The sequence below is a fragment of the Cynocephalus volans genome, chromosome 2 (assembly GCF_027409185.1).
Source record: "Cynocephalus volans isolate mCynVol1 chromosome 2, mCynVol1.pri, whole genome shotgun sequence".
NCBI lineage: Eukaryota > Metazoa > Chordata > Mammalia > Dermoptera > Cynocephalidae > Cynocephalus > Cynocephalus volans.
The window spans coordinates 41,085,032-41,099,213 of NC_084461.1; the positions used below are offsets into that span (position 1 = coordinate 41,085,032).

General features: G+C 33.2%; 1 protein-coding gene across 1 annotated transcript in view; it reads right to left on the reverse strand.

Annotated features, from left to right (window-relative positions):
• The window catches only part of HCN1 (hyperpolarization activated cyclic nucleotide gated potassium channel 1), a 389,568-nt gene that overhangs the window by 49,410 nt on the left and 325,976 nt on the right, over positions 1-14,182 (reverse strand). The window contains exon 6 of the mRNA XM_063087497.1: positions 3,058-3,298. Within this exon, the coding sequence (XP_062943567.1) occupies positions 3,058-3,298 (241 nt within the window). The remainder of the gene's footprint in view (positions 1-3,057; positions 3,299-14,182) is intronic.

Sequence of the window (14,182 nt, forward strand, 5' to 3'; positions counted from 1 at the left end):
AATCATCTGTGGATTTTTCTTTTTTTCTTTTTTTTACATAGTTGTGTTTGGTTCTGAACACCTCTCAGTCATATCAGAAAATGTAAGGTACAATTTTGCCCAAGCATCAGATTTTGTTAAGTTTCCCAGGAGATTGTAATGTCAATTCAGTATTATGAACAATTGAATTAAATAAACTGAATGGTTTCTCATAAAGAAGTAGAAAAGTTGAGTATTTTAATACCCATATAAGACAAGGACTTGGATACAAGTGGCTTTACTTGTGAAGCCTAACAAATCTCCAAATAACAGGTAATGCCTAGATTATTTAAACTTCTCTAAAACAAAGAATACTCTTTCAAAAAGTTTTATTACTCTTTCTAAGAGGTGAACAAAACCTGATAGCCAAAGTCATCTAGGGGATCACAGAAATAACCACACTAACAACAAAATTACAGACCAATCTCACTTATAGACAGAATTGCTGCAATGTGTTAAAGAAATAATATGTCAAGAAAATATAGTTTTTATCCCAGAAATGATCTATGGTTCAACACAAGTACATTCACTGAAGTGACTGACTTTACAAACAGCTTAACTCACACGAATCCAGGGGACCACAAATTAAAGCCTTTGTATAAAGCCTTAGTCATGTTACCAAATATAATTGTAAAGTAACTAAAACCTTCTTTGAATTCACAAAACATTTGCCAACTTCACAAATCCATTCTTAATGAATAACAACGCTTCAAAAAATTCCTTTCTAAAATTTTCTTCTACATATTAATCACACCCCCAGAATGCTTCAGAGATATTTCTCCCCCAACCAACCTTCCCCTAAATGTAGCCTGTACATGAATACTTTTATTACCCCATCAGATTACAATTATTCTGTATCTTTTTCATCGTTCAAACATTAGTTGTCTGCACTTTCTTTTTTTTTTTCTTTAATATTCTTTATTTTTAAAGCTGTTTAAGGTTTATGGAGAAAATATAGATAGTTCCCATATTCCTTCCTCCCTCCCGACACACATACAGTTTCTCCTACTATTAACATGTTGTATTAGCATGGAACATTTGCTACAATTATGAACCAATATTGATGTATTATTTTTATCTCAATTTTACATTAGGGTTCCCTCTTTGTGTTGTACAGTTCCGTGGATTTTGCCAAATGCAAAATGTCATGTATTCATGACTACAGTATCACACAGATAATTTTGCTGCTCTAAAAATCCTCTGTGCTCCACCTCTTTATCCCTTCTTCCCTTCCTCTCTCCTCCCCTGAAACCCTGGCAACCACTGTAGGTTTTTTTTTCTTTTTTTTCCTTCCATTACCTAAACATTTAAATAGACCTTGTTAGATTTTTAACTTTCCCTAATATTCTTTTTCCTTAGCACAATCTGCATAAAAGGCTAAGGGACTGATGAGGCCACCCAGAATCATTCTGAAAAGGCAGAAATGTCAGAAGAAAGGAAAAGAGGGAAACTTTGAAATTGTCCTTAATGGGTGAGGGGAAAGTCAAAGAAGTTAATTAATGGATATTAACTTTATGGTTATTTTGATAAATTCCAAAAAAGCAATTAATAAAGTTCAAAACTATTCCTAAAAAATATATCTTAGCTGTGAAAGAAAAGAAAATTTCTTAAACTCAGCATATTATTAAAGAAACATTTTAAAGTTTTGCAGAAAGGATGAAATCCTCTATTAATGATTGTGAAAAAGTTATCTCTTTTGGGTAAAAAAATATAGAATCTGACCTCACACTATACTCACAAATATACTTTGGATGAACTAATACTTAAAAAAAAATGTAATGAAAGTATGTTTCATAACCAAATCTAGTAAATTATAATAATAAAGCATTAATAATAAAATGTGTAGTAAAACTTAAACAAAATAGAGGAAAATATGGAAAGCATCTCCATAATTTTGCAGTGTTCAAAACCCACTTAAGAAACACAAACTCTCTAATGTCTTAATAAAAGGATAGACAGATTCAAATCAACAATAGTGAGGATTAGAATGATGAAAGAGACCATGAACAAAGTTAAACAAACAACAGGCTTGGAAAAAATAGTTAAAGCAGATATAACAAATATATATTTGGAATATTTCTATTCATTGGGTTTAAAAAGTAAAACAAAATAGAAAAATGTGCAAAAAATAAGAACAAAAAAATAAATATAGGTGATTGACAAATCTATGAAGAGATGTCTCAGCCTCGCTAGTAATAACAGAAATGCAAACTAGACAATAAGGGAATTCCATTTTCACTTATTAGGAGGACAAAAGTAAAACTGAATTGGCAATGCAAACAGACAGTATCATCAAAGAAGCAATTTGGTGTTATATATGTCAGTTTAAACATACACACAGACTTTGACCCAGTAATTTCGTTCTAAGGCAAATTTTATACATGTTTAGAAATGGAGTCAGTAAAACTTGGAAACAATCCAAATTTTCAAAAATGTTAGCAAGGTAAATTACCACCCAACTAGGGGCTACATTTCTCAGCCTTCCATAGAGCTAGGGGTGATCCTGTAACTAAATTCTGGTCAATCATATGTGAATAGCAGTGATGTTGGCAATTTCTGGGCACATGTCTATAAAGAACCTGCTAGGTTTTCATTTCTCTATTCTCTTTGTCCACCTGTGGGTCATATCAAAATGTGATGGAGAGTAATCTGTTCCTCTCATGTACAGAAGAAAACACAAAAACTCCAGTGGATGGCAGACCAACAAAGTAAATGGAATCTGGGCCCCTGAAAACCATCGAGGAGAGAGCCATCCAACCTTCCTGGGACTTGGGTGTGGGAGAAAAATATACTTTTCATACGGTTTAAATCACTCTTATTTGGTTCCAATTTAAAAGATTGAAACAATACCCCAACCAATGCAGTGGTAAATGAGAATGCGTTCAACCTGTGACCCTGAAATGTGAAAGCATATCCTTTTATCAGAATTAAAATACATGTTCCAACAAACCCACATTTGGACATCTCCAAAATTCTGATACAGACAAATATCTCAAGCAACTTAGATTTCATTTTGGTTGCATTTTATATTTTACTAACCTCCAAAGTAAGAGCCATCTGTCAGCTTCATTTCTTTACTGGATTTTGTGATGACACCAGCAACGCCATGTTGAATGAAATACATTTTTTTACCCACGGCTCCTTCTCGTATGATATAATCTCCAGGTTGAAACACCTCAAATCTCAATTTGCTCAGCATGGCAGTCACAAAATTAGGGTCTGCGTTAGCAAAAAGAGGCATTGTAGCCACTAGTTTCCGACAGTTGAAGTTGACAATCTCCTAAAGATGACAAGAATAACAAATATTAGGAAAGATATTAATCATACATGGAAGAAAAACATGTGCTAAACTGTAAACTTATATATATATATCATAACATTGCAATTTAAATTCAGAATTAAAAAATACATAAATTCTAATAATCTATATATTTCATTAAAGTCAGGGATTATGTATATTTTTGTGTTGAAAGTTTGTATTCCCAGCCCCTAATGTAGTATAGGAAAATATTTATTATTTAATAAATATCAATTAAATACATAAAGTCCCAACTTTTATAACTTCCCATTTCTTTACTATTCTGTACATAAAATTAAAACTTATAAATTGTGGAAGAATTTTAGCCTTCCTTTTATCTTTTATTTATAAAGAAGCAAAGCCATATCATTTCAATTAGCTATATAATATTACTGCTTCCGTGCTCCATTGTGTTGAATAATCTAACCCTTTCTACTGACAGGAATACTGAAACAAGCCTCAGCTCCCAGACAGAAGCATTTTGATGTTTTTTTGTTAACATCACGTGCATTAGAGCAAGGACAATGGAGAGTGAAGAGAAAGGTTATACAAAGGATACTCCAATCTAAAATTATAAATTCCATCTCTATCTAGGTTAGATCAGAAAATCACTCTTTCCAAAGCCTCTTGTGTTTCCATTGGAAGTCTTGGACTGAAGAAAGGCGATGTTTCCCTTTTCCTGACTTTGTTTCACTTACAGGGTCAGGCCAATTCCAAATTAGAAGATCTGCATGTTTGATTTTATTCTATCTAGATTAGACACATTTTTATCTCTTTGGTCCAACACAGGGGTAAGGGATCAATAATTTTTAATCTTGCAAGTCAGAAATGTGACACAGAATAGACAGTGAAAATGTAAATTTTACCACAATGCCATTTCTCAGAAATTTCTTCACCAATAAACCCCAAAAGAAAAGGCTTGGGCCTGAATTTGTGACGTTGCTTAAGAGGCATAGAAACTGAAGTCACTTCTGCTAAGAAGTCAAGAAGAAATGGAGGTTTTAACTGTGTCTAGGAACTAAATCCCCTGCCTTGGGAAAACGTACTATGAAAATTCCTCGATTTCAAACTGGGAAAGACAGTTTCCCTGATCTTGCTTCATAAAATGAAATGATATCGTCTTAGGACAGGTAAAAGATTCCAGCTGAGACAGAAGTCACGACATTTTGGATCCACCTTGGAAAAGAAGGTGCTTCATCCTCAACAATATCTTGTGAGTTTAGCAGAGCAAAGAAGTGCCTCTACTTGTGGAGTTTCATGAAAGATGATAAACTACTTAAGAATCACCAACAGCATTCAGAAACTGGACATAGGAGTAAAGAGAAATGTATTACATGTGGTACTTGGTACTTGGCATTATCCAAGCCCAAATAATGCACAACTGACTCCATGGTTGGATGTATCTAGGGCAATTTCCGACCAATTTTAGCTGGTGCTGAAAGGCAGGGGTGTGGAGTACGGGGCAATAACAGTGTTCAGGATGCAGTGAGTGCTCAATAAATATGCATGCATACTAAAAAAAATAGAAAAGGAAGGAAGGAAGGAAGGAAGGAAGGAAGGAAGGAAGGAAGGAAGGAAGGAAGGAAGGAAGGAAGGAAGGAAGGAAGGAAGGAAGATGAACTTTCAACTGTGGAAAAAAGTGTTCACAAAGACTAGCTTTATTTTTGATGGGAGGTGGTAACATGACTCTTCTTCCTCAACCAAATGGCTTGAGAAACAACTCTTATGTGTACAAAAATGTGCTTCATACTATTCAAAACACTTCTATACACAAAACACAAGAAGATAAAAAGGTGAAGTGGTGTTAAAAGAAGACACAGATATGTCATTAAAGCGACAAGATTGGTTGTTTGAGAGTTAATGAATTCACATATAAAATAACAAAATAATACAATGTAGGAAACAACAATTCAGATTGCAGAGGAAATAAGAATTTTCAAATAAAAATTAATAGAGAAATCTTTCATCTAAGTTTTTAAATTTAATCTGTGCAAATTTTTCTCATCACTATTCTCTCATCTTTAATTTTAGAAAATAATTGAAAATATATTTTTATAAACAATTAAACTGGTATTTATTTATATGAATGCCTTTTTCTATGATATATTTGCATATTCAGGTTTATTCAATGGAACTTCCCTGATTATAACCCTACTGGAATAATTTCACATTATTGTTATTGTTTAAAAGTGATAAACCAGAAATCTGCTCTGACTGAGGTCAAAGCCTTGGGGGTTCTGAAATGGGGTGACAATCATGTCCCCACATTCTGGAACTGTTAATACAATACTATTTGTAACCTAAAACCAGACCTAGTGATGCCTGAAAGGGCTGTGTATTAACTTAGGAATGCAGAAAGTGTATCTTGTGCCCCTTACTCATGCATCTGTACATAGAATGCAACCAAGGACCAATCACTAACCTACATAATGCTATGTGACCAATAGAAAAACTGATGTGCTGATGAAGGGGCTGTCCCTTTTTCTCCCCTTTGTTCTTCACTTATATCTGATTATAAAATATGCTAAAGCTCCTCTGGCCCTTGGGAAAGCACTTCCCAAGGCAATTTGGTGGTGTCTTCCCAGGCTGCGTAGACTCAAATAAACTGATACCTTATCAGTGCCTCAGATTCTTTTTCCAGTTCAACAAAAGAAAACTTTCAGTTTTTCCCTCTCTTTGTAAACTGTAAATTCTAACAACTATATGAAAGGGAAAGATGTAATGAGACAAACTTCTTGACCCCTAAAAGCCTTTCATTTCCCCATGAAATTTATTTGTTTGTTGAGGATTATACTTTAGTAGAAACAATTATGTGAGTCTAGAAGTAAAGCAAACTTTTAAAAGCTCTTTATCATCATCACATTTCCTTATAGCACATTCTCTTAGAGAAAACATACTTAATTAAGTTATTAATATCTCTCCATAAGTAAAACAAAACTTTAGTGTTCCCCATCCATCAATCATATTTTCTTATATCACATTGACTTAAATAAAACACACAGTTGTCAATATCTCTAATCTCCATCCAGAATTTTTATGTCAATTTTTATAATTAGCTCTTTTATCAGAGTGTCTTACCTGATTTAGGAGTATTGTCTAAAGGCATTAAACTGAGGAAAGCTCACTTGCTAAGGGAAGCAAACATATGGTCCTGACTTAAGTAATAACATGCTCCAAATTACTAAGTTTACTGTTTGTACTTGTAAAAAAAAAAAAAAAAGCAGGGCCAAGCCGTGGCGCACTCGGGAGAGTGCGGCGCTGGGAGCGCGGTGACGCTCCCGCCACGGGTTCGGATCCTATATAGGAATGGCCGGTGCGCTCACTGGCTGAGTGCCGGTCACGAAAATGACAAAAAAAAAAAAAAGCAATTACTTCTTTTCTGGATCATCTTATAGTAGCAGAAAATATGGAAGTGCTAAGAATAAACAAACAAAAAAATCAACCAAAAAAAAAAAAAAATTCCAGAGATGAGGGTGGACTAAAAAAGCTACCAATGGTCAAAGCTGAAACAATTTGAGCAATGAAGTAAATAATGTAATGTTAGATTAAATCAAAAGTATAATATAAATAACCCAAATCCCATATGGATATAAATAAGTGATTGAATGTATTAAAAAATGAGGGAGAATAGATAAATCTACCATTCAAATTCTAAATAATTTCAAATAATTTATATAGATACTCTTTCTTCAAGAAGGTAGATTATAATTCCTGTCCTTTAAGAGTAGGCTAAGCATAGTGATTCCATTCAAAGAGCATAATATGAAAAGGTGGCAGAAGAGTAACTTTACTGTGGAGACACATGACAAACACCATCTCAAGCCATGTGATCAAGAGTGATAAGTCCTATGGATAACATGTGCCCTTGATATGACGTGATGAGAAGGGCATTTTACTTCTGTGGTGTTCATCCCCCACACCCATAATCCCAATTTAATCAAGACAGAAATATTGGCAAACTCAAAGTGAGAGATACTCTACACAATACTTGAACACTGCTCCTTAAGACTGTCAAGGTCATCAAAAACAAAGAAATTCTGAGGAAACTGTTGCAGCCAAGAGGAGACTAAGGAGACATGATGACTAAATGTAATGTATCTTGGATGTGACCCTGGGACAGAAAAAAGGACTTCAACTAAAAACTAAGGAAATCTGAATAATGTTTAGATTTAAGTTAGTAATGCATCAGTATTGGTCACAACAATAGTTGTAACAAATGTACCATACTAATGTAAGATGTTAAAAATAGGGAAAATTGGGTGTTAGGTATATGAAAATGCTCTGTACCATCTCTGCAACATTTCTGCAAATCTAAAACTATTATAAAATAAGAAGGTTATTAAATATGTAATCAGTACTCTTTATACTTATGGAAATAAATGTGATTTTCTTCCAATTAACTCATTTATAAAGACCAAAAATACCATCTTCTAGGAAATATTTTAAAATAGTCATGATAGTGCATGTAGTGATAAATATCAGGCCTGAATATATCTTTTCTGTTGCTCTGCAGTTTATGACTTAGTCAATCAATAACACATAATTGTATATTCATCTTATATTTTTCCATCTCAGGTATGTTTCTATCAAATTTTGTATATTTTGCACAAATTATAATATTTTGTAAAATTTTGTATATTTACAAATACAAAAATCCATAATTGTCTCAAAGTTTGAAATATATCTTCCTCCATTAAGGGCACTAAAAATGAGGGAGAAACAAAAATATTGCTCCGAAGAAATTTCTCCCTCAAAGGAATATTATTACATAACTTATGTAGCATCAATGCAGTTTTTATTTTAATACATTTTAAATTGCCAACTGGAAAAAAAAACAGATTTCAAATGTTACTGCTTAAAATACACTATTTCAATTTCTTCTTACATTTGAAAATCAATTCATATTAGAAAATTAATTTAAACATCTGAGAAGGTGATTTATAATTTTTGTTATTTTACTTTGTTAAAATAATTCATAATAAATATTTGGTATAAGAAGTAACATGATTTTGAAGTTATACAATATTAGGTTCTCTATAGTGTACTTGTTGTTGCTTTACTGATGACAACTACAACATGAGTGTCACAATCCATAGAGGATATGTTGCACATAAAAGTGTTGACTGAATAAATGCTATGAGTGTGATTTCTGTAATATTCTTTGCATAAGATTTCTCATAGGAAAATGCATGGGGCCTGCAGCTCCATTTATTCCTATGAGGAAAAGCTCAGACAGAGCAGCGATTGCAGAGAAAGAGCAGATTGGTTGCCTTGACACCTGAAAGGCATTTTCCGCCTTGGAGTCCACCAACAGCTTTCTCAAATTTCTAGCTGGGAGCTAAACACTGAGACTCCAAGTAAATAAGCTCAGATGCTTTGGGAAATGCTGCAAACCATTCCAATATTTCAAATTGAAACAATTTTTGTTATCAAGAAGAGTCTATATTTGAACCCTAGGTGTAAATTTATCTGTATTAGTTGAGAAAGTGTGTTAAAGACTACATTAGTTAGAAAAGGTAATGTCAGATTTTTCTGGGACCTGCCATTGAACCAAACGGACCAGTTATTTATGCCTTCTAAAACATTCACACACACACTCATGTAAAATTTTTTCTTATCCAATATCCTCTTTAAGATGCTTTTCATTTGGAAAATAGAAACCCTGCTAAAGAGTAGTACTAAGACTTTAAGTCAAGTTTTATCTATTACAAAACAGTATAACACAACAAATAATAATAAAGAATCCTGTATTTGCTCTTATTTTGACATGATGTCAGCTTATTTCACATCTGAAAGTCCTTGCTTTTGGCATTATTTTGCTAAAGTATGACAGGATTATGCATTTCATTATTTGGTCACAGCATAGGGAATCTTTTATTTTTTGAGATATAATGTGGATATAGTGAGTACACAAATCTTAAGTGTACACAAATCTTAGTGAAGTTTTCCAAGTATATGCACTCTTATAACCACCCAGGTCCAGATATAGAACATTTCTCAGAAGACTCCTTTTTCTCCTTCCCAGTAAACCCCAGAGGTTCTAGCTATTCTTATTCTGACTTCTATCCCCATAGAGCTGTTTGGCTTGTTCTTGAAATTCATATAAATGAAACCACATATCATGTAGTCTTTTACGTTTTGCTTCTTTTGCTGCTGAGCAAAAGCAAATTATGTCTGTGTGACTCATGCATGTTGTTGTACAGTGGCAATTGATTCCATTTTTTAAAAAATTATTTCAGGCTGTATTTCATTTTATAACTATGCACAATTTATTTATCCATTTTACTCTTTATGACATTTGGATGTTTTTAGGCTAATATAATATAAAGCTATTATGAACACTCTTGGAGCACCTAATGCACTAATTTCTCTTGAATATATACCTTATATTGGAATTTCTGGGTGATAGTATAAGCGTACAAATATTTAACTTTAACAGATACTGCCAAAAGTTTTTCTAAATGAGTACATTATGTTTCTCTTATTCCAGCAATATGTGAAGTACCAGTCGTCCTATGTTCCTGGCAAAATTTGATTTTTTCACTCTTTTAAATTTTAGCCATTGTTGGGTATGTAGAAATATCTTATTGTTTTGCAATTCCCCGTGAGTAATGTTGTTCTACACATTTTCTTAGGCTTTTTGGTCAGATTGAATACCCTATTTTGTGAAGTGCCTATTCAAGAGTTTTCCCCTTTTTTCTACTGTAGATCTTACACTCTTTTTTGGGCGATGCATTGCAAACATCTTCTTCTCTTCTGTGATTTGCCTTTTCACTTTCAATAGTACTTTTCATTCTAATCATTTTGTTGGTAATTTGTTTCCTGGTTTAACTCTATAACAACCAGAAAAAATGGGATATAATACATTTAGATTGCTTCTAGATGGATTTATGTTAATCATGAATCTGTATTTTGGAATTGTACATACTCTGAGTCCCTTGAAATTTTTAAGTAATATTTTATTTGATTATTATGAAAAAGAATAATCTTGAGGTTCCTTCTAGAACTATATATGTAGATGACTTAAATATCACTGTGTAAAATTCCATTTTGTGAAACATCTAATTCTGCTCCATTTTACATTACTATTACTCTGAACAGTATATTTCTAAAAAGTTTAAAGCAAGATAGCTATAAATATAATTACCATCATTACACAAATGAATCATAGCGTAATCTTAACAAAACAGAGCTGCTGTTACATTGCTAAATTCCTACATTCCAACACAACCATATTTTTAGACTGTGTGGAACACACAAAAGCTTCCTTCTAAGAACTTACATATTCAAAAAGCATCTGGACTTGGAGACTTCTATATTGACTTTAGAAACACAAATATATAGTCAAATCTATATTGACTGACACTTGACCACTTAGAACATCCTATTACAGAGTGGTACTGATATCCCATTTTTCTTTTCAATTTAGCAGCCTGGACTAGTTATAATCAAAATAGCAATTCAATGATTTTAGGAATTTCTTTAAGGTAGGGATAATTTTAAGAATGAACATTATAAAAGTAAGAGCCAACATTTAGTGAGTTCTTGCTGGGCTTCAGGTATGGATCTAAATGTTTTTTATTTCATCCTTACAACAATCTTATGTCTTAGGTACTATTACTACACCATTTTATAGAAGATGTTACGTAGTCAGTCAGTGACTACACACTTGTAAGAGGAAGAACTATGGGTTATCAGCCTGGCTCCCTAACTTGGGGTTTTGATGGATTCTGAGAATCTAGGGTTTTGATGGATTATGATAAGAAGCCACCTTATCTTCGCACATATTTAGAATTACCACAAATTCTGAAGGTTTATATGTTCATCATAAATTTGTTCTTTTGAATTGTATGTATGGTGAGAGTCTGACATGGACATTTGCTGACTGTGAAGTGGCAAACTGAAGGCTACACCCTGGTTCTTTTCATTTCCCACAGAGGAATGGTTTTTAAAAATCAGAATTCAAATTCCTTTATATGTGGCATGCATGCTCGAGTTTGCCACAGTTTCTAAAAACCATTTGCATTATCTTGCTTCTTCCTGCAATTAGGCTATCTGACAGGCTTCTTCAAGGCAATAAAATTGAGATCTTTGAACCACAAAGCAAGAAACTGCAAGAAAAGATGGGGAAACTAGTATTTATTGCTCCTGGGGGTAGGGAAGAGGGCATGTCTTCTACTGTAGGGGACAGTGTCAGCAAACTGAAAACCCTCTTTGAGGATTGTCAGTATGTGTCCTTTATTTCCCTCTTTTTTTATTTTAAATTTTTATTTACTAGTAGCATATTCATTTTTACAAATTGTTCTATTGCTTTATGCCCTTTTCCTGACCTATCACTTCCCAAACCCCCTCCCTCCCTCCCCAACACTCTAGTATCCTAAGGTTTGATCTCTCCTTCCGAAAGTTATTGTTGTGGTCTTCTCTTTCTTTCTTTCCTTCATTCCTTTCTTTTTCCCTCCTTCTCTCTCCCCACCCCTTTCCTTCCTTTCTAGCAGTAAGTTATGAGTGAGAACATGTGGTATATCTCTTTCTTTGTCTTGCTTATTTCATGTAATTTTCTCTAGACTCATCCATATTGCTGCAAATGGCAGAATTTCTTTTTTTTTTTTTTATGGTGGAGTAGTATTTCATTGTGTATACATACCACATTTTCTTCAATAGTATCTCTGGTTCTCCCTGCGGAGCCCCCATAGGAACTTTGTAATTTAATTTGATTATAAATTATGGATGTAGAAGAAAGGAGAAAGGGAACAGGTTTATTAAGCACCCATTTTGAGCTAGGTACTTCTCATATTGTACCTCATCTATTTCTGGGAGAAAACAACTTAAGAATAAGATTGAATTTGGTTTTATTTCTCCCACATACACAGAAAAGAGTGGTGCTTAAAGAGAAAAAATGCATTGTCCAGGCCACAGAGCTAGAATATGTCTTGAGAAGCTGACCGTGCTCCCTTAACCCCAGCATGGGGCTTCCCTATTTTTCTGGATCAAAGTTATAAAAGCTTAACACCTAGAATTAACCTACACCCTTATATTTTGCAATTGTCTATGGTTTAGAATTTTTTAAAAAATCATCACTTTCAGCGTGTTATAACTTCTTTAATCTAAAACTGTACCCATTTGAGAGCTGTATCTATTGTTTTACTTAAATGTATTTCTTAGATTATTGACATTTTTAAGCAATTTGAATGTATATTTTATGCAGTGTCCATATTTTCATGGCAGATTATTTAGTTTAATGGCAAAACATTTGCTGTAGTGGAATTCGTTAAAAATACATAGTTCTAGTTAAAAATATATACAAAGAATCCTTGTTTGTGTTTTATTATGTGTGAGTCAAAGTTTGCTATGAAAAGATAGCTGCTTTAATAATAATTAGCGAAAAAATTTTTGAAAACTAAGAAAAATAAAGTTGCTTTTATGTACAAAACTAACAACTTTATCTTCAGTTATCAACATTCATTTATATGTTAGGTAAATATGAAGCAACTCCTCTGTGCATCACCAGAAAATTACTGTAAAAGGTTCATATGGAAGAAAACAAATGAGATTTTGAAGCGTAACTAAATGATTCAAAATAATACTGGTAAATAAGCATCTTAGTCAATATGAATTCATTTCCTCTAAGAACTCCAATACACAGTCACAAATAACGTAAGGGAACAAAAGGTATTGGTGGCCGGATCTATACAATTTAGAAGAAAAAATCAGTATTGAAAAACTGGATTCTAAGGACAATTAACAAGCGTGTTAACAGGCTTCAAGTGGCTGCCTTGAGCCTTCTGAAGTTATACGCAAATAGGTGTAGAGTACGTGCATGTCTTACGTGAAATAGATGGCAGCTTTCACTAGATTTTCAATGGGACCATTACCAAAAAGAGGGTAAGTACCATTGATCTAAATGCAATGTAATGACCATCGTGAGGATGCTAGCCAACACTTATTGACTGCTTTCTGTTTTCTCATTTAATTATCACAACAACCCAATGAAATATAGTATTAACCCCATCTGAGAGCTGAGCCAAATGAGTCTCAAGGAGGTTTTCATTTGAAGACCTTATCTGGAAGTTTGCAGTCTGTTCCTAGAGCTACATTGCCTAATACGGTAGTCACTAGCCACACGGGGTTACTGCAAACTTGAAATGCAGATAGTGTGACTGAGAAACTGAATTTTAATTTATTTAATTTAAATGCATTTAAGTTTAAAGTTAAAAACTGGCAGTTCAGTTATTAGAAGATATTAAATTATATTTGAAAAAACTTGAACAGGTGGATATACTTTTTCAGCTGTAAATGTTATAAAATCTACATGCAGATTAAGCGTTTTTGAGGAAAATTTAGCATCTAAGTCATGATGTGCTGTAATTATAAAAATGTATGACAGATTATAAAGACTTAATACAAAAATTGTAACTACTAGAAAATTTAAAATTCTGTATATAATTCACATTACATTTCCACTGGAAAGTGAGCACTGCTGTAGAAGAAGCATGATGCCATGTGTAAGGGAATTTGGAAAAATAAAAGGGTGGAATGCACTTCTAGATCTTTTTAATCCTTTATGCTAGAATTTTATTTGATGAAAAATTCAGCAACACATACAAAAGGTAAAATTTTTCAATATTTATTTATAACTTAAAGAGAAAGGTAAGCTAGAAGGTGAAATTTTCATAGACTAGTGAAACATAGTTTAGTTTGACCCATGGGAAGATAAATTAAGATCCCAAGACTTCCGAGAAGAATAAGTCAATATCTGGAAATGGCTAGCCAAAGTTGATTTTAAGAAACCTCACTCTAAGGAACATCTGCAATCATTACCTCTAAGACCACATGAAGTCTGTAAGGCAAAAAATAAAAATAAAGATT